This window comes from Pteropus medius, unplaced genomic scaffold (assembly GCF_902729225.1).
Source record: "Pteropus medius unplaced genomic scaffold, Ma_sr-lr_union100, whole genome shotgun sequence".
Lineage (NCBI taxonomy): Eukaryota > Metazoa > Chordata > Mammalia > Chiroptera > Pteropodidae > Pteropus > Pteropus medius.
This window is the reverse complement of record NW_024351729.1, coordinates 15,900,622-15,925,667: the sequence shown is the minus strand read 5'-3', so window position 1 is coordinate 15,925,667 and position 25,046 is coordinate 15,900,622. Positions and strand designations below refer to the sequence as shown.

The 25,046-nt window shown below is 36.1% G+C and overlaps 1 protein-coding gene across 3 annotated transcripts in view; it reads right to left on the bottom strand.

The window, feature by feature from the left end:
- UNC80 (unc-80 subunit of NALCN channel complex) overlaps nt 1-25,046 on the bottom strand; it is a 185,841-nt gene that overhangs the window by 144,918 nt on the left and 15,877 nt on the right. For all 3 annotated transcript variants that reach the window (XM_039844657.1, XM_039844658.1, XM_039844660.1), the window contains exons 6-13: nt 24,679-24,752; nt 21,832-21,971; nt 7,360-7,621; nt 6,153-6,287; nt 3,746-3,962; nt 2,954-3,094; nt 1,660-1,928; nt 231-602 (exon numbers count right to left, since the gene is read on the bottom strand). In XM_039844657.1, coding sequence (XP_039700591.1) covers nt 231-602; nt 1,660-1,928; nt 2,954-3,094; nt 3,746-3,962; nt 6,153-6,287; nt 7,360-7,621; nt 21,832-21,971; nt 24,679-24,752 — 1,610 coding nt within the window. The remainder of the gene's footprint in view (nt 1-230; nt 603-1,659; nt 1,929-2,953; nt 3,095-3,745; nt 3,963-6,152; nt 6,288-7,359; nt 7,622-21,831; nt 21,972-24,678; nt 24,753-25,046) is intronic.

Genomic DNA, 25,046 nt, shown 5'->3' with positions numbered 1-25,046 from the left:
CTAGGGAATTAGCCCTAACATTGCTTCGATGGCAACGGTTTTTGAATTTAGAATATAGTTTCGTCTCTTTCTACTAATGCCTGCTGAGGACCTAATGAAAAGATTTCTTGACTCACCAGTTTCTTGCTCTAGTGACTAGTTGTTCTGAGCCAACAAGATGCTGAAAAGGACACACTGGAAAGTAATCAGGGGCAACATTTTATGAGGATACAGAAGGCGTTCAGTCATACCTTCTCTTGGTTCTTATCATTCTTCTCATACGGGCCACCTCCACCTCCTCCTCCATCACCTCCTCCATCCCCTCCTCCACCTCCTCCGTCTCCACCTCCTCCTTCGTCTCCTCCACCATCTCCAGCTCCACTAACTGAAGGGCCCCCAAATCCACAGGTGGAACTTCCAGATACTCCTTTGAACTGGAAAGTTCCCTCACTTGGTCTTTTTTCCATAGTCTCATTTTCCTTGTTTTCACTCTTCTTTCTGTTCTTTTCTACACAGGGCACCACACCAAGTTGAAGCAAGCATTCGACAATGTTCAGTGCCACGTCACAGATGCGAGAGCTGATGTCATGGTTAAGGACAAGATAAACAGCCTTCAGAACCACCTAGGGGAAGACAGAAATAAACAGAGGTGATTAAGTTACCTGGATTGTCTCTTCCTAAATAGATTTGGTTTCTCTGTTTAACCCATTTCCTTTAGGATGTTCTGTGTGCTTGAGTATAAATAATTCAGGTAATTTTCAGATGTTCCTATCTAAGTTGGTTTGAGACCTTATGTATGTGCTTAATAGAGGATAAAAACCACCCAATGAATTAAAAATGCATATATATATTAAAACTTAGCATGATATAGACAGTTAATCAGGATATTAAAGCATAACGAATTAATGGAGCGTAATTATTTGCCCAAATGGAAACTTGTTCAATTGCTTTTTAAATCAAACTATTTAATCCTTTGCCTTTCATTGTCCACCAATAATAGATAAAGCAAAAAATGACTTCCCTACACACATAATAGAGGGACATTTATGCATTCACAATTGTGTCATTATTTACACTTCAATTCTAAATGCTAAATATTTGCATACTTAAATTGTGTCCTTTTTGATTTTAACATTTCAAATTATTTGCTGAGCCAGGTTCATTAATGCAAAATAAAAAAATTTATGAAACATAATTGTAAAATGTAACAACCCTTTCATTTGCTAATAACTATAATCAAGACAGGCATTCTTGCGAATATAAGTCAAATCTTTTATTGGACTTCTGTCACATTCTCTTGCTACACAGGAGGTTTATAGTCATATTGCTTTATATTAAAAGAAAGTAAACAGAATTCTTTACTCTCATTGTAGAAAAAAGGGGACTTAGCAAACACACTCACATTTATATATATTTATATGTGTATAATCAGGATTCACTAATGTTTTGGATTATAAAAATATTCTGAGATCAGATCAAATCTAATGTAATGCTTGCAAGAAGGGAACGGTGCATCTAAAATGGCTGACACATTTGTGAAATTTTTTATATGGGTAGCTTTTTCACTTTAAGGTTCAATGTTTCTGAGAATCTATATACCTATTTTACCAAACACTGCTAAAACTGGACCAAAGAGTCAATATCTCTCAAACTTCAGTAATAAAAATTCTTGTTCCTTACAGAAAGATCCAGCATGCCATTTTTGTGGACAAAGTTATTGGTCCCATCAATATGTTCTGTGTCCTCCAAGTAGCTGTAGTTTATGCAGGAGTCTGTGAGGCTTCTAGGCAGGTTTGCACACGCCAGGGGTTCATGTGGCATCTCTGGAATAGGTACCTGGTTGCAGAGCTTCCTCATATGCTCATTGAAAAAGTCTGCGTAGCCTACATTAAATGATGCCAGTGTGGTATTGAAGGTTGCAACTGTGATGGTAGAGATCTGGGATCGCACTAATAAAAAAAAAGCAGAGTCTTAGTTTTCTCCATGTTAACCTGGGACATTACGTCAGACAGTTGGACTGTTATTTAAATCATGACCACAATTACAGCTGTAGCTTTTGCGGATATGTGACTTCTAATCTCAGAGCTATTCTAAACTCCCATGGAACTGCCACAGGTGTTATGACCATGTAATAAATATAAGATAGTGAAAATTATAGAAAAATATGAATTCCAGGTGACTTCCTTAAAACCCAGGCTAGAATTTAACTCTTGTCTAATAAGTGGATTTTATCCACTGTTAGATGACAGACCTATTAATATAGTTAAATTGGTTTAACTAAAGTATTTCCCTACAAGTTTATGGCCGTTAAACTATTTGGTTTTATTTAGTATATTTAAACAACAACTAAGAGGAAGGATGCTTTTTCTTCTTTGCTTTAGAGTAATGGAACATAAATCTGTGATTAACTAGGAGATGTCATCAAATACTTGAAATACAGTCCAGGGAAAAGAAGGATTAAATTATGCTCATAGGTTAAGAGCACAGAATTAAGAACAGATCTGGATTCCACCTAGGGACACAAGTTTGCTCACATAAGGCACATGTGGCACTTATCTGAAATACGAACTGTCTGAAAGGGGAATTAGTGGCTTCGAAAGACAGTGACATTCCTCCTGAAGGTGGACAAGCCCTTCAGAGGGCCATCATAGAGGGGAATGAAGTCCTGGATCTAGCTGTCCTTCAAATCTTGTCTAGACCTGTGGGTCTATGATCTTTGAAAACAAATATAAATGGCTTGTCCTTGCTGTCCCTCTGAGAGGTATGGGGTTCCTAATGTGCTGCAATAGTTCTTACTACTAAGGGAATTCTAAGAATGGCTCACAAGTAAATTACCAGACAATATAATAGATGAATGCAAGTTTTCAAAAAGCACAAAGAGCCAGATTACAATGAAAAAACGTAACGTGGAGTAAATACAGGAAACAGGAAAAGGAACCTGAACTCCCGCCTGCAGGTGCCACCTCCGACCCACCTTCCTTGATGGTATTTTCTCCATGGCTGTTGGAGTGGTCCGGCAGGTCACTCACCAGGGTGTGATGGGAATGCGAGTGCCTGGCACTCAAGCTCTCCATCTCAGTGGCTGCATCTGAACTGCCCCGCCGGGTAAATTTCCCTGAGATTGACAAGAGCAACACAAGAGAGTTTTAAAATCGGAAAGATGCTCTGCCAAGATTTTGTCTTTCCAAGGGACAGCAGTGAGAGTGAGAGGCACAGCAAAATAGCAGGAATTGAACTTGCCTTGGGACTACTCAGGGTCAAGATGATTGATGAAGTTGCCTGTGATAAGGTCAGCCCCCAATCTAAGCCAAATGTCAGAAACCATCTGCTGGGCCCCTGCTAGCTGTCAGCTCTTAATTTTCAAAGCTAGCCTTTTAAATATGCCACCCAGAAAGAAAAAAATAAGCTCCTTTTTCTTTTCTTTAATCTTCCCTTTTTAGCATTCAAGTTAAATAAAAGTCCATCTTTGGATTTACAACGAAATTTAAGGCGCATGACCCTCTAAGGCTATGTTTCCATGTCTAGAATAGGTAATAAGGCCATTACTTGTTTAATTATACAGGATTCTTGAATGATTAATTCAATTATCTGCATTTCTTTGGTTATGAAGACACAGCATGATTTTGTACTGGGAAGCTAGCTTTGGGGCCCAAATTTTTTGACTAAAGTGTTCTAGAAAGATCTAGATTTTCCCAGAAGCCCTAGATCCAGATTACTAAACAGGTCGCTCAAGCTCTGCTCTACTTTGGAAGGTCCCTGTGGTCACCTAAAATGGTGGTTTGCCAGCCTCCTTTTTCAATGCCTCTCCTGTCTTCTCCAAGTCCAGAGAAACTTCCAAAGGAGAATGTGCTGCGGGTCGGAGACACATCCAGATGATCCTCGTGAAGCAAGAATGGCACTCCCATTCTTCGCGGCCTTCTCTTCCCCGTGTGGTGGAACGGGATGGAGCCTTTCCTTTCTCGGTCTTCTTTGCGGCTCTTGAACTATGAGGATGAGAAATGAAGAGTTAGGCATGGGGCAAAGGAGAGGTTACAGTTTGCTTTTCAAAGCGTTCCATGATCTGCAATAAAATACAGGAAATGTTCCAGGAAAAGGAGAGCCAGAAAGTCACTTAATATCATGCAATAGAGATTGGAGAAATTTCTACAATAAATGTTACAAGAGTAAAAGAAACAAAGTAAAAAGTAACATAGTCCCTGGGTCTTTCTACTGGTTTGGGTTAGCGCAGTGGTTCTCAAAGTGTGTCCCTGGACCAGCGGCATCAGCATCAGCTGAGAAATGGTTAAGAAATGCAAATTCTCAAGTTCAACTCCAGACATACTAGGTCAGAAACTCAGAAGGTGAGGCTCAGCAGTGTGTGTTTTAATTAACCCTGTAGGTGATTCTGATGCATGGTAAAATTTGAGAACCACTAGGTTAGAGTATAGGATTCTAGAGTCACCATATGGATCAGCCAGTATTTTCTGTTCTGTTTTTCAAAATTGAGATTGATTGTTTCAGCCAAACAACGTCAAATGTGTGGTGCTGGTCATAAGAAGAGTCAAAGAGGATATAAAGCATGCATTGGTACAAACCTATTACTCTTACTAGTCAAACAAGTTCAAGTGCCAGTATAAATAAGAATTTAGAAATGTTTGGGAAGCTTTTAAAATAGACCAATGTCCAGGCCTAACCTTCAGCAATTATGACTTACCTGGTCTGGGATCAGGCCTAGGCACTTGAATATTTAAAAGCTCCTGAGAGATTCTCATGAGCAGTCACTACTGATTGATAGGAAAACTATGGCCACTGCCTGTTATTGCATTATCAATGAAGGTAGACATGGCTTCTTCCTTAGCAATACCCCGAGCTCATAGATAAGTCGATAGTATGTTCTGTGCCTTTCATCAACATAACCATTTTGAAAAATAGAAAATAAAGCCATCACACATATATTATTCTTTACATTATTTTTGATTTGATTAACTCTATATACTTATTTAAAAAGAGAGGTGGAGTGGTAGCTTCATAAGAGCATGAACAATTTAGCTAGAAGATCTAGTTTTGAGTTTGGATTCCACCTTTCACAAACTACCTAAAGTTTCTAAGGCTTGGTTTCATTCTTTCTTCTTTTTCTCCATCTCTTCCTTCTTTCCTTCATCTCACTTAATTCTCATCACATTTTAAGCTAAGTATAATATGTACCCAATTTACAGATGAAGAAACTGATACATGCTTTTGAAAACCATACATATAATTTAGAACAGGGGTCCCCAGCCCCCTGTTAGGAACCAGGCTGCACAGGAGTGAGTGCAGGCAAGCGAGCCAAGCTTCATCTGTATTTGCAGCCGCTTCCCAGACCTAGCATCACTGCCTCAGCTCCACCTCAGATCATCAGGCATTAGATTCTCACAAGAGCACCGGTCCCTGGTGCCAAAAAAGTTGGGGACTGCTGATTTCAAAAACTGTTACATATCATTTGGTCAGTATCACACAAACTGAAAGTGGCAGAGCTAGAATTTGAACCTTGATCAAGTGTATGTTCTTAAACTTTCATGCTAAAGATGCCACCTGTAACTTCCCATCTTCAGGATTCTAGCTCCTCATAGATGCTCAATAAATTTTTGTTGAATGGATACCTACACTGTGACTTATTCACAAAGAAAGTTATGACAGTAGTAAATCTAGTAGTCTGTTACAAGGATTTTATACTTTATTAACAGAGCTTGGTTTGTTTGTTGTCTTTAAACAGAAATGACTTCAAGAATAAGTGTTTCATGATGATCTCACCACTCTGAGAACTTTATGCTGTAAGACTTGGTTTCTTAAGTGCAAAATGGGCAGAATAAGGATCTCATTGGATTAAATGAGAAGTATTTATATAAAGTGCTTGATAAAATGAGATGAACCATACAATTGTATATAACTATCATTGCTACTACAATATATCCATCGTCACACTTCTGAAAGCTCATGCTTTGTAACAACTCCATGGAACATTTAGAATGGTCAGTGCACTCATGCACACAGAGGGACTTGTACAAGGTCAAGCTGCAAGCCAGTGTTACAACTGAGAACTGACTTCTGTTTCCTGAGGTCCTTTTTCTATACTACAACACAATCAGAAGCACCTCATGCCCCACTTTTTTTTTTTTTTTAACCAAAATATAAAAAGCTTAAATGGCTCTACTCACCTTCTTAAAAATGTTCATGCCAAGGTCTGAAGAAAGATCTGGGACAGCAGACCTACGCAGATTGGTCAATGAAACCTTGGAAAAGGCCTCAGAACTGAGAGATTTTTCCTCTTCATTACATTTCATGGTGAGATCCTCAATAGACAATAATAAAGGAAGACTTAATGATCAAGGACTTAGGGCTTTGCATCCAAATACTTTTCTTATTGAGATACCAAATGTTTAATAGAAATATGTCTACTGTTTTGATATCTATGATGTATTTAAATTATATCCAGACTTTTAGAATCCAAATCCTGCTACTGAGGAGACATATTTTCTGTTAATTGTAACTTCTATTTGGAGTTTTCAACAGTGAGACCATGAAGCTCTAGATTCAGAAACACTAAGAAAATAGGCAGGAGATAGCTATTTCTTTTTCTCTTTTTATTAAAAAAAATGGTTTACCATCTAATAATACACCAAAATCATCTACTACTAAAACAGTATATGACTTTACTTTGATATTGTATTGCTCATGTTTATTTTCAAAATATGCAGATGCTTCTCAGACACAGCCAGTTCATGCTGAAGTAAACCCAAACAATTCTAACACACCACAAATCACATTTTTCTCTGCGTATTCAACATATGGTGTTTATGAGAAAGCAGGGAAAAAATGTTCAAGCTGAAATTAGGACATTAATTGATCAAAAAGTAATTTTCAGGGGGATGTCATCACATCATTATACATTCAGTTTATTACTCCATTTATCAATAATACATAGAAAGACTATATATAAAAAAAACCAATATTCCTAACGATGACATTGAGGCACTGAATAATTATGAGTTATGCGAAAGAGGTTAAATCGTGTTTAGTAAAACACTAGTGCCACACATTTTATGAAATCAACAGATAATATGTGAGAACTCTCTTTTTAGTAGTACCTTGATTATCTAAAACCGAATATTCCATTTATCTGTATCAACAGAGGCTTACTCTAGATTAGTGTGTGCAAAAAGCATTTACGTAGCACTTCCGTGAACAGTAAATTAAATGCTAAAGAGCAGCAAAATGGTCTAGCAGTAAAAGACAGCATCAGAGTAACCCATTAGCCAAATAGTCAGCACTGGAATAAGTAAGAACTGGATGCACAGGAGAAAAAGAGACTCTGTTATGACCAAAGCTGTTGATTCAAATGACAATGGACTGAGTTTCTCTTACTTGGGTTTTATGGGTGTTCACTAGTGAGGGAGCTGCTGCCACCATTGAGCTACTCCTGGGTCTGGGCAAGAGAGGAACATCTGGCTCTGGGGGCTTTTCTGGCTTCTCTTCCAACATGTGTCGCAGCCTTTGTAGATAGTACATCAGAGACCACTGAGTGCCTTCCTCAGACCAGTGGGGTTGGAGTAGGCAGCGAAGAACAGCAACATCAAAGTAGGTGGCGTAGCGGGACCTTTGGCATGGAGGTATCACAAGAGAGACCCTGCTCCCAATGGAAGAAAGAAGATGATTATATGGGCAATCATATGTTCCAAGGGGTGGCACTTGGTTTATAGCTCTACTTTTCTCATTTGTTCATTTATTCATTCACTTATCTCTTTCTGGTTTACTCTAATATCCTCCTAACTGGTCTCACTCATTATACTTTTGCTAGACACAACCTAGAAGTAGAGACACTGGAGAGAGTTTTGAGAGATAGTTAGGAAATATCCAGGCAACAATGCCTACAAAGGTACAGAGTTTTTTTTTTTTAAAATAATGAGTTTGGGGTGGGTGGAAGAAAATCATAAGTTATTGGTATAATTGGTGAGTAATTTGGGTGGTGGACAATGATGAGTCTGCAGAAACAGATGAGGTTCAGCTCATGATGATTCTTTTATACTAAGCTATCAGGTTTGACTTTTACCTCGATAGAAATGATAATGATATTTGTGTACTTCATTGGACTATTCTAATTCCAGTTGTGAAAATATTATGTAAAAGATCTAGGAAACTGCAAAGCATTAAATAAACAAAAGTTATATATAAGGAAAATTAAATTATTTTGAAAACTCAATTTATAGGTATTCATGTAAGATAGCAAAACTAATTTTAAAAATCTCAATCTTAGGGTTCTGGAATTCTAGTATTCAGTTTAAACACATGACATTCATTACTTAGTCTTCAATTTAATTGTACTATGAAATAGTTTTAAGCAAGTACTCAGCATAACACATCATCTTAGGGGGTACGACAGTAAGTTTAACTTCTTTGCCTTGAGAAACGTATGGTCCTGTGAAAATGACAGACAATAAATAACAAATTATAAAATTAGTACTTCTGGGATCCAATATGTAATCTTAAATCTAAAATTTAAACACCAAGCACAGTTTCTTCACGAGTTAGATGATACAAAAGCGAAAGTATTGTACCTTGCTATCAACTAGCAAATGGTATTAGTTAAAGAATTTCAGCAAAAAAATTCAGCCACTGAGAGTGAAGAAAGGTTTTCTTAAACTTCCAAGACTCATATTTTTTAAATTGAAGATTATGACTCATTACTGATTCAAGAGATTAATTCAAAAGGATATGACTGCTATTAATATGTTAACTAGAATAAAAACCATCAGAATATACAAATTGAGTAAGGAGTAGTATGGTTGGTGAAACTTTTGTTTCACTTCACATATTTGTCATGAGTTAAGACAATTTTAATTTCAGCTGAGGGACTGAAGGAAGAGTCCAGAATTACATCAAGAGTTTATGAAAGGAACTTAACAAACAGAAGCAATGTCTTGGGCAGTAGCAAAATGGTAGCTTACAGATCTCCATACACAAAAAAGGGATAGGGCTTGTTATATATAGCCAAATGGCGCCTGCTAACACAGGTGGCTTGTAGTCATGAGGCATGAGCAAGTTAAGAGCTACAAAGTCCGAAGCAGTAAACAACTTAATGGGCCCACTTATCTATGAAAGAATATTCCCATCATCTGGTACAGGTCCACCCCTCTGGGGTGAACTGGCAATCAGCTTGCTTCCTAAGATGGCATAGGTCATGCCAAGTACCAGGAATCACTCTGGCTAACATAAGTAAAATATATTTCTCACTGTGGGTTGCAGTAGGAAGTTCAAATATACAAACCCAGGTCAGGTTTGATGCCCTGTCAATCATTTTCATAGGCTTATACTCCCCTATCAAAGCTCATGTCACACTGCCATTTCTACTCTCATTAGTGGCATAGTCTGGAGGTGTTGAAAGGCATTGCCGATGTACACAGTGGTTTTGAATGTCAATGATATCTGGTAGTCTAATATGCCTAAATATTTTAATTGACAAGTAGCAAACTAAATATAAGTGAAAATTCAATAATATAAGGTGCTACAAATACTAGTTAACTGAGTTTGGCAGTCACATGAAGAGAAGCTTTCTACAATCAGTTAAGTTTGTTATGCTAGAGTTTATCCCACTTCCAGGGAGCTAGAAAACTCTTCAGATATCAGCTGCATGGCAACTTTCAATCCATCAGAAAGTCCCATAGATTCTCTTTCCAACCACTTCTCATCAGCTCCACAGATACTAACATCTCTCATTAGGCATCTTCCTAGTCCTATTACTTTTTCTCTCATTCCTCCACTCCTCTGCTCAAACCCTTCCAATAGGTTTTTTTAAATCCTTGGAATAAAATGTAAGCTCCTCATAGTGGCCAACATGGCCTGCTTAATCTGCCTGTGTCTACCACGCCAAACCTCATTCTTTATTATGCTTGCCCTGGTGTGCCAGTTATTTATTTATTGCCTCTGAGTTCCAAATTAATCTTTCGTGCTTGCTCTGTGAAAATGAATTCCAAGCCCTCTTTTTGGGGTCTTTATGAAGGCTTCATTATATTGGCATGATTGATTAAATCATTGGCAATTGGCTAGTGATTCAACATCCAAGTGGGGTTGGTGAACTTGAAAGTTCCAACCTGCTAATCACAAGGTTCTTTTTTTTGGCAGACAACCCCCAGCCTTAAGTGCATATCCATTAACATAACAAAATACAATTTATCACTCTCATCACCTAGGAAATGCTAAGTGTTTTAGAAGCTCTGTGCTACAAACTGGCACAAAGACCAAATACATATTTCTTATTATAATTCACACCACAAATTCCAACCAAAATTCCAAAGGGATTAATCTCTTATAAATCAACAAGACTTCTGAAATTTAACTGGATGGATGAATAAAAATTTGAGAATAAGTGAAAAAGGTTTAAAAGGAAGTGTAAAGAGTATAAATTGCCAGATATTAATCTCTGTTTTACAACAATAATACTCAGCCAATGTAGTACTGATTAAAAAATAGACAAGAGTTCAGTGGTATAAAATATGGAGTTACAAAAGATTCAAATATTAAATGAATTTAATCTATAAAAAGGTAATATATCAAATTAGTACAAAGGATATATTTGTCAATAACATTGGCATAATTGACTTACTCTTTAGAAAAATTTAATTAGGCCTATCTTAAATTAGCATATTTATTTCCCAAATAAAATCAATATAGATTAAGATTTAAATGTAAAAATACGAAACCTTAATAGTATAGAAAAACATTTGGCTATTTTGTATAATTATGGAGTAAAGAGGAACTTTATAACAATGTAAAGGCCTCAAATTTAAAACAACACAAATGCCCATCAACAGGTAACTCGATAAAGGAACTGTGATACATCAGTTCCATGCACTTCTACTAAGTAGTAAAAAGAGAGAACTATTAATATACAATAATGCTGAGTGAAATAAGCTGCCTCCCCAAAAAAGAGTATGTTTTCATTTATATAAAATTTTAGAAAATTGAAAACTAATCTATAGTGACAGAAAAAAAATCAGTGGTTGCCTGTGGATGGGGAAAGAGTGGACAGGAAAGGGAGAAATTACAAAGGGACACAAGGAAACTTTTGGAGGGTGCTGGGTACGTTTGTTTTCCAGATTGTCTTCTGAATGTGTATAACAATATGTAATAAAGCAAAGAGTGACTAGAGCTGAAGCATCAGAGTTTTATTTAATTCTGACTTTCAATAGACAAGTATCTATCTTACATTATTATGGTAATCATATATTAGAAAGAAAACTGGGGATTAGAGAAAACTCATTAATTAATAGGAAGAGAAGAAGAGAAAAAAGAAATATGAAAAGCAGAATAGATAAAAAGCACAAAGTAAAATAAAGTAGAAGATATAAGTAAAAAATGGCAAATATCAAAATAAATATTAAATACACTAAGATAAAAGATAAAAATTATCACATTGTATTTAATATATATATATATATATATATATATATATTAAATACAATGTGATAATTTACACAAATTTGCTTCATTCATTATCCCTTGGATGATGTGTTATGCCTGCATTTTCACAGTATTCGATTATCTAACTTTTCATTATGTAATCATTTTAATAGAAAGGCTGAGTCTCAGAATTTTGTAAGTTGCTGAGTTTTCATAAGAAGCATAAAGGCTAAGTTCAAAATTAAGGTTCCCATCCTGGGCAAGATATCTTTTATTTGCCTCCAACCCCCACTCCTCAATCCCAACCACTCTCTACCCTTCTCTACCTCCCTATCCTGGAAGATCTATCTGTATAGGCTCTATTGAGGGCTCCCCTGCCTCTGGCCCCCTGTCGAACCTAGCAAAAGGAGGCTCCCAGAGAAGACTGGAAGGCAGAAGGACAAGGACTTCCTCCTTCCCAGAGATTTGCCTAGGGCTGGCTATGTGACGTAGGGCTGGCAAGAATTGTGCCCACTGATGGTCACAGCTCTCATTAATTACTCTCTCTATACAACTCTCCACAACTGCTCCCTCACTTTGTCCCTTCAGAGTGGTTAGGCCTCCTGCTGGCCTGATCCCTGGAGTACTGCACAAGCTCTTGTGGTTTCCCTACATCTTGTTCAAACCTGTGCAAACAAACCATTTTAACCTCTTCCAAATTACCCAAGCGTGACTTGTGACTTGGTTCCTGACTGATTATATCAAAGTCCAGTTTGAGGGAAAATAACTTTGATTCTCCTCTCTGCCAGTTTCCTAAGAGACCTTCAACACTCTTCCTCGGCACACCTATCCCACTCTAAAAAGCATGGATTAACCCATTCCTCTCAACATATCCTTTATACCTAGAATAACGGAATTTTTTCCCCAGTAATATACTCTTGGACTTATAAAGACAAAATTACCCAGCTGGTAGCAAACTGGGTAATTTTAGGTTCCTCTAGTATTTGTGACAATCATCTGCCTTATTACAAGGGCCTGTGAAAACTTCTGGTTTCTTGACTAGGCTCTGGGATTAAGGCAGATATTAGTTGTTCAACAGAATTATTGACCCCACATTGTACTAGCTATCCTTACCTTTTACTTTCTGCCCTGCATCTGAGTGTCTGCAAATATTTCTAGCTAATAATTTAAATTAGGGAGTTCCTAAATTATATCAAATCCCTAGAGCAGTGTTCCATATAATGAGATGTCAATGGACTACTTCTATGTGAATTCCAAGGCGGGACAGGGAGGAAGAAGGCTATTAAAAATACACTCCCAGGTATTACCCCAGACTTACTAAACCAGAATTGCTGGTGCTGGAATACAGGAATCTTTCTTTTAAACAGTATCTTCTGGTTATTCATAAACATTCTTAATAAGATTAGAGAAAAATTGCCCTAGAGAAACATGCAATGCATGACTTTGCACTTTTAAGCCAACATTCAAAGCAATTCTTATATGGAAACATTAACTGGAATGTTAACAGTTTTGCTACCAAGGGAGCCAGATGACTATATTTATGTCTTTCTCCATACACAAAATTTGACTAAAGTTATTACTAACCATGCAGTGGAGTCCCAAAGTCATTAACTATTTCATAACGGATCATGTCAGTTCAGTTGATGATAGATTGTGTAATAGCAAAATTCTACTGATATAAGGCTGTGATCAGAAACTAAAAATGTGTCTGTAATCTAGATAATCACAATTTGTTAAGTAAATTTACATTTCAATTGTTTAATATTTGAAAAGACTCTGTTTGAAACAAAAATATAGTTAACAGGGCATTCTGTAGCAAATATTTTTAACCTTCATTTTAGGTGTTATTCAAGTGCTAGTTTATTTAGCTTAAAGTATGAGCTATACTAGAGTGAGTAGTCAATAAAAAAATGATCGATACATATTTTTATTTCATTTAAAACAGCATTATCAAATGTAATCAACTTTTCACTAAGTAATCAATAAAAGTCATTTTAGTTAACTAACAAACTAATTAATATGTGGGAAAATTTATAAAACTAGATAAAGATGGTATGGGGACAGCTCATTGTATGATATAATACAAAAATTCTTTCCAACTCTAATATCTTATGATTCTATTAGTTATTTGGTAGAAAAAAATGAAAAATGAATATTTTGTGAAAGTATGAATACAACTGTATTCTAAGTGGTATATGTAAAAATAATGAAAATAAGTACAAATACAAAAAAATGATATTTATATTTACCTAGTGAGCTCATGGATGATTTTCATTTTTAAAGAAATATTTTACACCTTTAAATTTTTTTCTATAATTAGCATATACTTTTTATATGCATAGAATAAATAACACATTGTTACAGATAAAGAAAAAATTGTTGGAAAAGGTAAGAATTGCTTTAATCTATTTTCTAAGTAACTGTGGCTTCAGAAAACCAAGATACTATTAATTAGGTTGGGAGACGCTGGTAGAACGCATCCAAGGTAGAAAAACACTGGAAAGAATCTGTGGAGGCAAAGAACTGTGGAAATCAGTCTTGACCTTATGCAGTATTTAATGAAGCAGAAATTAAGTCTATGCAAATGGTAATTAAAGATGAAATCTCACATTAATTAAAAAAAAAACCAGCTACCTGTTCACTGATTGCAGAGTTCAGGAAAGAGCGATGTTCAGTTCAGTCAAGGTCAGGGCAAAAAAGACGATAAATTGGATTTGTTTGATACAAGCAGCCAGCTTTTTTTTCCTAGGATATTTGCACTGCTTTGTTATTAAAGTTCTCTTTACTTCTGATTAATAAATGAACTCCTCCAATGAAGACACATCAACATGAGCATTTTTTGAAAGGTCTACCTTGTGCATCATTTCCATGGCAACCAGCCACTGCAGCTAGGCAGAGAAAAGACCTAATTCACTCTTCGAAAGTGCCACTGATTCATGTCTAATTCACATATGTGGGTAAAATTGTGCTGTGGGTGATTGGTGATTGTATGTCAAGAAATACACATATATGTAGAAGTTTGAACATGACAATACCAGAGTTGGGGTAAAGAAACACATCTTCCCACAGAGAGGAAACCTTTGACATTATAGTCAGCTTTGTCTTTACGGGCAAATCAGATTGGAATCATTAACATGAAATTTTGTCAAAGAAAATAAATATCACTTGCTATTTATATTTGCAAATTTCCAATGCTTACTACTGCTGAGAAAAAATTATTCAAGAAATATCAGCTCTTGGATATTTTATGACCTCAAGATTTCACCTTGATATTGTTTTCAATAATTTTCCAAAGTCAGGCAGAAGCATAGTATTTGAGGTAAGAAGTGCCTTACACTTAATATAAATTAAACTTTTTGGAATTTGTGTAGAACAGCATTAGTGAAGGAGAAATACGAAGATACTCAGTAATTGAAAATGTGGATATAGACAATAATTATAATTATTATGTATAAAATGATGGTGACAATATTATCATTATTGTTGCTTGCGGCCAGCCTCCAAAATAGGTCCCAATAATCCCAGCTTCTTGGTATTCACATCTTCATGTAGTCCCCTCTCACCCTGTACGGGTCGGCTGGTGCGACCCACAGAATATAGCGGAAATGATAGCATGTCACTTTGGAGATTAGGTTATAAAAGACACTGAAACATTGATCCTGATTGTTCTCCCTCTTTCTGGGATAATTTGTTTTGGGAGAAGCCAGCTGTCGTGTCATGAGCAGCACTATGGAGAGACACAGATGATGAAGAATTGAAGCTTCTGGTCAACAGCAGTCTAAGTGAGCTTCAAAGCAAAGTCTCAAGCCCAGTCAAGCCTTTAGTTGACTGCAGCCATGGCCAACATCTTTAAAGACCCTGAACCACAACCACTTAGCTATGCTGTTTCTGGATTTATGATCCTCAGAAACTATGTAAGATAATAAATTTGTTTAAAGCTGCTAAGATTGGGGTAATCTGTTATACGGCAATTGATAGTTAATTGATACACATACAACAATTGATAGCTAATTGATACATATACAGCAATTGATAACTAATTGATACATATTTTGGTACCATGATAAAATCCTAAATTTTGGAAATGGTTTTAAAACCAGCCAACAGTCAGAGACTGTAAAGAGTTTGAAGAGCGTGTTAAAACATAAAAGCATAAATTGCCTTGCACAAATTGCTAATACCTTAACTTTAAGGAGGCTGCCAGTGAGGGCTAAAGGAATATAAGAATATTCCTATTGGAAACTGAAGGAAGGAGGGTCCTTGTTTTTAGTAGCAGAAAGTTGCCTGTGTGATATGGGAAGTTAAAGAAATGTGTTTAACAAACTAGGTAATCTAACTAAGGAGATTTCCAGATAAAGTGTTGAAGGTGACTTTGGATTTCTTCTTGCTACTTATAGTAAATTGAGAAAGAAGATAAATGAACTAAATGAAGCCCTGTTAAGGGCTAATGAGCCAGAATTTAATGATTTTGAAAATTCTCACCCCCCCTCCTCCATATGGGAAATAATGCTAAAATTAAAAAATGGCTACATAGCAAAGAGCACAGAATAAAAAAAGTGTTCTACTGTCAAGGGATTTACAATTTAGTTTGGCAGGTCAACACTTAATAACAAAATATAATACAGCGCAGTATCAAATATATGGTAAATAGAAGTTCTAACGATATGGTAATGGAGCACAGAGAAAGGGTCATAGAAGGCTTCATAGAATGGATGTGTCCTTTAAAGCTGCACCTTGAGTGATGTGTAGATTTTGGCAGGAAAAAGAGGTATAATAGTCCTCGGCTTCTCCTTTTGTTTATCCAAAGGGTCATCTTGCCTGAAATAGTCCAGAATCACCCTATCTAGATTTTCGAAGGAGAACAACCATGTACTATAGTAAAATGCAAAACACATAACCAATAGAAGGTGAAAGATATGCAAAATAACTAATCTTTCAGATGCAGACAATGTTTGATCCTCTGAGTCAGCAAAGAGGAATGACTCACTGCTTCTCTTCTTAAGGGCCTTCTATTTTAATTGGGGGAATTAGGCAATTAGTATGACTTTTATTTTAGAGATTATGTACAGATTGTATAAAAAAGGAAAATTTAGCCCAAAGTAGAGAGCTTAAAAAAACTATAATAGATTGATTATTGAGTTGAGTCCTGAAGGGTCATCATTAGATGAAAAGAGAAAAATTCAATATAACAAGAGGAATAAATTATTCAGAAATCAGAATTTGAAATCAGCATAGAACATTTAAGGAATTTTAAGTAACTCAGCATAGTAGAGAATAAATGTGGAAAAGAAATGGCAAGAGGAGTGGGTAAAGGAGTGGGTGAAGATTTGCTTAGTAAGGAGTTTGAAATGTATTCTGAAAACTATGGGTGGCCTCTGAAGGTATATTAGATAAGGAAGTAAAACAATCAGATCTGTATTTTAAATCACTTTCATAACAGCATATATGTAATGGATTAGGAGGAAGCAATGCTCAATGTGGAGATACCAGTTAGGAACAGTTGCAGAAATCTAAGTAAGAGATAATAAGCATCTGAACTAAGGCAATGACTAAGGTCAGAGAAAAGGGAAAGGTTGTGAGAGATTTTAAGAAGGCAGAATGTAAAGGAGTTGGGGTAAAGTGAACCTCGTATTTCTTAATTAGGATGTCTGGGTTGATAGTGATACATCTACTGAAATAAGGAATATAGAAGAATGCAGTTGATTTTAGAGAGGCTGAGTTTGAGGTGCCTGTGACGTACAGGAAGAGAGGTTTATCAGTCTCTTGATTACATGGGTATGGAGCTCAAAGGGTTGTCTAGATCGGATACAAAGGTTTAAGACTCATCAACATATACCTGGTGATTAAAATTATGGCAGTAGATAAGATCATTCACAGGGAGAATGTGGAAGAGAAGAAAACACCAACAGTAGAGGAGGGCCATGGAAGACAAGCCAAAGAAAAAGTCTGGAAAGGATCAGTAAGTGAGGTAAGGAAAAAAAAAACAAAACAGTGGAGTGAAATGTGAGGAAAGTCAAGGGAGGACGTGTTAGGAGGGGTAGAGTGTCCAGAGGGTTAAAGGACTAAATAAAGGCTGAGCTCCAGAGTTATTAGGGGAGTCAGGAGAAAGTGATGCTAAGCATCTAGGAATATTTTTGTTCTGGAAAATGACAAATTCTGGTAAATAACCAAAAACACGTCTCCTTTTAATGAAGGATCAAGTGAAAAAGAGGGCTCCTTTAAGACATAATTCGGGAGATGCGTAGGTTGCTAGAAGAACTCAACTGTGCTCTTGCTAAAGATCTCACTTCTCATGGATGAGTAGTGAAGAGCATGGATTGGAGGTTAGTGACTGGGGTATAAGTAGTGGCACAACATCAGAGCTAGATGGCAGCCAGATAATGTGGCACCTTGAGGGGCATATCGAGGATTTTGAATTTTATTTTGATAGCAATGAACAGCCATTAAAGGAGTTAAAGTGTAGGAGTGGCACGATTAATTTTTTTCCATGCGTCTGTATGTTCTATATTGGATGGTGGCAAGAGTAAATCAGAGGCGAGTAATAAGTGGGCTATTGCAGTACTCCAGGCAAAAGGTGATGAGTGGCTTGTATGCTGGTGGCAGCCTTAGGGATAGGTGGACGTAGGCAGATTCAGAATATTTTTATATCACATGCTTTTCCTTGGCCTTCCTTACCTCATAAATTTAATCGCCATTCACCCACTTGCTCAAGCCAAAAACCTCAGAGTTATGTTTGACTCCTTTCTTTTTCTCACTTCCCATGTACAGTCATCAGCTCTACTCCCAAAATGGATCCCAAATCCAACCTCATCTCAGCCTTTCCACCCCTACCACCCTAACCAAGTCATATCCTCTCTCACCTGGACCAATGTGACAGTCTCCTAACTAGTCTCTGAGTCCACTTTTGCTTCCTGAGTTTATTTTCCATAAACCATCTGGAGTGATCTTTAAAAATTGTAATTTGGTTGATGGCATTCTAGTGCTCAAACAACTCCAGTGGCTTTTCATCACACCTGGGAAAATATCCAAACTTCTTATCATATCTTCTGGGCTTCTATATAATCTGACCCCTCACGACCTCTGTGATTCGCTACAATTTACCCCCTTTTTCACCACTGCCCACTGGTAACAGTGACCTTGCTATTCCCAAAACACACTGTTATTCCCACTTAGGAGCCTTTAGACTTTTCCCTCTGCCTAAAATGCTCTTCCCAGATCTTCCAGAGGTGCTCATGAGACTGCCTGCTTCATATCATTCAAGTCCCTGAAATAGAGCCCACCTTCCATCCCTTTGCTTCACTTTTGCCTTCATAGTCTGAGAGTAATCTGGAAATAATTTTATTCATTCATTTGTTTATTCTTTTTTATCTATGTACTTTTACGTAGAACTCAAAGAAAATGAGTTCTTTGACAACAAGAACTTTGACACTACTGAAACCCTAGTGTCTAGAATAAACTTAAAAGATATAGATGTGAGTGAATAAATAAAAATGTAAATAATACTGTAATTATAAAGCCCCCAGTTCTGTTTTTGGCACATTGAAAATGTCCAATTAAAGGTAGTTCCTACTGTTATTCTCTTTAGTCTTGTAACCTAAGTGACTACCTTTCCACAAATCTTTTTAATTATGTCTTTGTTAGTAAGTTATTATTGTCGTCAAATAAAATGGGAGCCTTGGTGTGGTGAGGGAGGGTCATCATGATAGTAAATTTTGAATAAGTGGAAAGCTAATATGGGAAGAGATCGTATCTCTTCAAAGGACTGTGGTGGACATACTTAGTGGATTCTCATCTGATGGTGTTCACACTCTTTATAATCCTCCTCTCGAGTGAGAGCAGGACCTGTGACTTTCTTATAACCCATAAAACACAGCAAAGATAGTGTGATGCCACTCTCATAATTAGGTTATTTTATACGATAAAGGTGATGAGATGTCACTCCTGTGATTATGTTATATTATAAAGACTTTGTATTAGCAGACTGAAATTAGATAGAATTTCTCTCCTTTATTGGTTTTGAAGAAATAAGCTCTCACATGATAAGTTGGCCTATGGCAAGGAACTGTGGGTGGCTTCTAGGAACTGAGAACAGCCCTCAGGATAAAGCCAGCAAGAAAACAGGGACCTGCAACCACAAGGAGATGAATGCTGTCAATAACCTGAGGGAACTTCTAAGTGTATCTTTCCTCAGTCAAGCCTGTGAATGAAACTGAAGCCAATCTCGACACCAGGGGTTCAGCCTGGTAAGGCCCTGAAGCCAAGAACCCAGCAAAGTTGTGCCTGGATTTCTGATATACAGAAGTTGTGAAATAATAAATATGTGTCATTTTAAGCCAGTAAGTTGTAATTTGTTACACAGCAGCAGAAAATTAATATAAGAAGCATAGACAGAAACTACAGGAAAACAAAATTTGGTCAAATATAAGAAGCATATTCCACTAAACAGAGCTATCTAAAAATAGAATGAGTTTTATCTGAGAATATTAAATTCTTCATGGCTGAAAATGTTCAGAGGGTTAACATGTTGTTAGTCCATCAGATTGGGCTGGTTATCTTCACAGGGTTCCTTCCACACTAAAAATGATATGATTTTAAGTACTCGTCATCACTACTGACCTGGCACAGTGAATCATGTGGATAGACACACACAATCTCTGCTTACACAACTAAAGTTGCTGTCATAAATTCATATTCTCAACCACCAAAATATCATACCACTGGGTCACTTGCTTTTAAAGTCCAAAATGAAGACACAAAGACAACTCTTAACATATTATTTCTTTAAAAGTACTACATGGTAGTATTTTAGTTACAAAGCAATTATATTCATATGGTCCCATATTTTCAACAATTCTAAGAAATCTTTAAAAACCACTACACGCATGTAGCCTGATTCTGGTGCCGGAAGGAGATAGATCATTTAAATTTTACCAAATGAAATGACAAGCTAATACAGAGAGGAAAAATCTGTGAACCATCTCTTTTTTTTTTTTTGGATAAAAACTTGTATCAAGAAAATATAAAGAACTCTTAGAATTCAATAAGAAGAAAAACAACCCAGTTAAAACTTAGGCAAAAAAAGTCTATATAGACATTACACCACAGAAGATATTCAAATAGCTAGTAAGCACGAAAAAAAAATATACTTAACATCATTAGACATTAGAGAAATGAAAATTAAAACCATAATTAGTTCCCACTTCAAACTCACTAGAGTGGCTTTTAAGGATATAGAGAAAAAAGGAACTCTCGTACTTTTCTGGTGGGAACATTATATAATGCAGCCATTTTAGAAAACCATTTGGTAGTTTTTTTAAAACATTACACATAAATATACCATGCAACCCTAGGAATCTATCTACCCAACAGAACTGAAAACATATGGCGACCCCAAAATTGTACGTAAACATTCATAGCAGCATTATTCATAATCCACAAAAAGTAAACACAACCCAAATATCCATCAACTGATGAATGGATAAACAAAATGTGATATATCCATACAATAGAGTACTTCTCAGCAATAAAAGGGAATAAACTACTTGCTATGATGTGGTTAAACCTCTAAAACATCATAGTTAATGAAGGAAGCCAGATGCAAAAGACCACATGATTCCAATTTTTTTGAAATGTCCAGGAATGCAACTATATAGAGACAAAAAAGTATATTAAGTGATCACCTGGTATAGGGTAAGAATGGGATTGACTGAAAATGGGCACAAGGAATATCAGAGGATGAACATTTGGGGGGAAATATTCTAAAATCGGATTGTGATGACAGTTGCACAATTCAGTAAATTTGCTAAAAATTCATAAAGTTGTGCGACTATCATCACAATCCGAAGCTTCTAATTCGGTACAAAGGCAGACCTCATTAATCCAGGCTTCCATCATTTCAGCAACGAGTAGGAAAAAGTGGACTAATGTTTGTCTCTAGGGAAGGCATTTCTAAGCAAATTTCACCATGTACACAACTAGCAGGGACAGTGTCAAAGCGTTTACGAAGAACATACTTTACAATTCCCTGAGAGTACTTTAGAAGCATTCCTTTTAATACAAAGACCTGCTGATATAAAATATTCTCATACCTTAAAGCAGATCATTTCACAACCCAGCAACTTAATCTTTTGACGGCATCATTTGAGTTTCTGCACATTTTAAATATTTAAAATATTATATATTTAAAATAATATAATTCAGACATCTCATTAAATCAGACTTGTTTTCCCACTTCTACTCACTTCTACTAGTTTGTTTAAACGAGGGCCATTCATAGCACATTTCTGGAATTATTACTCTAATTATACCTTGACCAAGAATATGTACACATCGTGCACATACACATTCTAAGAAGTAGATGCTAAACAAGTAGCTAAAAATACATATTTAATTTTTGGTGACTGGGGATACATTTTAGTCCTCAACATTGCAATCATGTACCTGGAATGCGATGGACCTCTCTCCTGGGAAGTTTGGGAAGACAGACTTCCATCAAAGGAGTTTCCTCGGTGGCAGCCTGAAATGGTAGCCTTGGGTGAGATGGCATCTGACTGGAATGTTTCACAGACCACCTGGAGTCCCTTTTGGAGATGGAGAGAGCAGATTAATTTTTTTCTTTGGGTATATCCTCTAGAATCGGCTATCATATTACATACACTGTTTCTTAAATTTAAAAAATTGCAACATAGCTAATTATAATGTTGTCATAGACCAAGGGATTTTTTGCCTTCTTCTAAGAGGGGATGCAAACAGACTTCTAGAGACCACCTGTGTCATCTTATGTATTAGGCTAAGTACTTTCATGTACTTTATTTCATTTTTCTTTTGATTCTTTTCACCTTCATATCTAGTATCCATGGGAGAAGACTTACAAACTAACAATTTATCAGGCATATGCCAATAGCAAAGTGAACTGAATAGGGTCATGGGGCTGAAACCAAGCAACACATTAGTAAGAGCTAATCAGACCAAAGCCAGACATGAAAATGGAAGTGCAAAGGTTAGGTTATTCCAGCACTGATCAGAGTAGAGATGGAATACATTTTTGCAACTGGATACAACAACCTTTATTCTGAGCAAAGACTCAGAGGCTACACCTGCCTGCTCCGTATATCAGAAGCAGGGGTTAACTAACTGAAGGAGTAATGGGGGCCACTTAAGAAGGATGATGCCAGGTAGTGAAAGTCACAGAGAGTGGAGTTTGGTTCTGAGATAATGGTCACTAGGATCCACTAAAGATTCCTAAGAAGGAACGGATATGATGAAAGGATGGCACTGTGCATGTAATAAGCCTCTGCAGAAAGGTGAGTTAATAAATACATGATGCATTAGGAAGATTAGTCAGGCATTATTAATAGATATTTATACGAAGCAGGAGAGGCTAGAGGTAGACAATCTGATTAGGTGGTTTAAGCTGCAATCTAGTTATGTGGACCCTGGACTCTAATTTAGTGGGACTAGAGGATAAAGAGCACATCTGAGCTACATAATGAAAAGAAAATAGGATTTATCAGCAAGAAATCAAACAGAGAGGATTATGGAGAATAAAATATGATATTTATGTATTTCATTGGGTCTAAGAGGTTATCAGTTATAAGACACACCATTATTTTATGTTTAATTAAGAAAAAAATCTCTGTTAATTAAAGTAGGATACTTCTTATCAATGAGAATTCTTATTTTATACTTATTAAAAGGGTTACCTTGGACTTACTTAGTCATAGCTTTTGATTATATATCCATCCTGTATGTATGTAAAAAGGAAAACATAAGTGAAATAAATTGGTGTAGGTATTCCTAAAATTTTTTGACTTTTCAGAAATTTCAACTGAGAGTTGTTGATATGTTTTTCCATAGAATAACTTTCTCTGTCAAGAGTGTAACTTCTTAAAAGACTGATCCACTATTCCTTCTGAAATATTCTTCTAAAGCCATTGACCCTGATTCTGCAAATTTAGATCCTGGAAATGACCAAATTCATGCTGCACAACAATTATGTCCATATCAAGACTGCTACCAGGCAGGAGACTGTTAAAGAGGCCAAAGATTGTCACACACACTCAATATCAAAGATGTGAAAAATGAAAAAAAATACAATTTAGAATACCTTAAATAAAGCATATAAATCACAGTGTCTATGTTTAGCAAATGCTTGGCAAATACTAGATATAATAAGACTCCAAAATTTCCAGTTTCCAGGGTAAAAAGAATGATGATACAACTAGCAATAATACTCTTTTCAAAAATACATTGAAAAGAGTATCCAATTTTGATGGAAGGAACCAAGTTTTATTTTGTACATGTGAATTGGAAGTAAAGGCATCTAAAAGCATGCTGTTAGAGCTATTGACATAAAAAGGCTAGTAGATGGCTTAATATCTAACCATGAAACAGAGAAATTTGGAAGACTAGCCTGAAACATATGGACTACCCCATTTCCGGATTTAAATAATTTTAGACAAAAGTAAGTCTAAGAAGAAAATCAATCATGTGTGGTGTTGAAGAAAAAAGTAAGGAGAAGCAGTAGCCAGTAAAGGCTAAACGTAAAATGAAGCACAGAGAATGAGAAGCAGCAAGGCTAAGAGCCAGAAAATAAAATAAAGTAAAATAATAAAATAACAAAATAAAAACATGCTGTTAGTGGCAGTATACGGATATATGTGGCTTTGAACTACTCTGGCCTTCATTTCTTTCTTTTCCAAACCAAATACTGCATGATAAATTTGCATCAAATTCTATTGTGTTTATTATGCATCTTCTATTTTATGTGGATTAGTCTTGATTCCACATTAAACTGTTAGATTCCTTAAAGGGTAGAACTATATCTTATGACTCCTTTCTACTCCCTTCTCCCTACCTGCTGCAGCACTGTCATACCTATATTAGAATTGTCTAACAAATATTAGGGGATTTAATAATTGACTGAGAACAAGATGATATTTTAGTTAACGTGGGATGAATAATGATAACTAACATTTAATGTTACATGTTAGCCATTGAGATAAAGCACTACTTACTACATACTAGCTATTAAGATAAACCAATTGTAGCTAAGTACACTCTCTTGTTTTAGCACCTTCACACTTCTGGGAAGTGCACAAAATTATTTTCCACATAGACAGACAGAAAACCTAAAGCTGTTTAAAATTTCACATTTGGAAAGGAGGAGCTCGCATTGAAGACAAGTTGTATCATCCTAGAACACATGTCTTACTCTTCATACTACACTGTGTCCAAAGAATGACCGCCTCCTTCTTTCTCATGATTAAAATAAACTCATAAACTCACCTCTCCGTGTCTTGTGTCCTGATCTGGTGATTCACAGGTCTGACTCTGACTGTTAATAGGAGAGCTTCTCTTAGCTACAAAGATGGAAGAAATTCCATCACAAATTTTATAAGATTAAAAGTTCATTTTATTTCATAAGTTCATTTCGTTTTTAAATACGAATCATTTTAACAGGTCATTGAAAAGAAAACATTTAATAATATATGTTATAAAAGAAATCAAATAACCAATTTAAAAAATCTTAGCATTTCTAAGTTGTCAGTCTAGATCTCTTCATCTATTCAGTCTGACTCAATAGGTTAAGGTGCTAAAAGTTGGCAATACTAAGAGTAAGAATAGTTAACATCTCTATAGTACCTAATACCTGC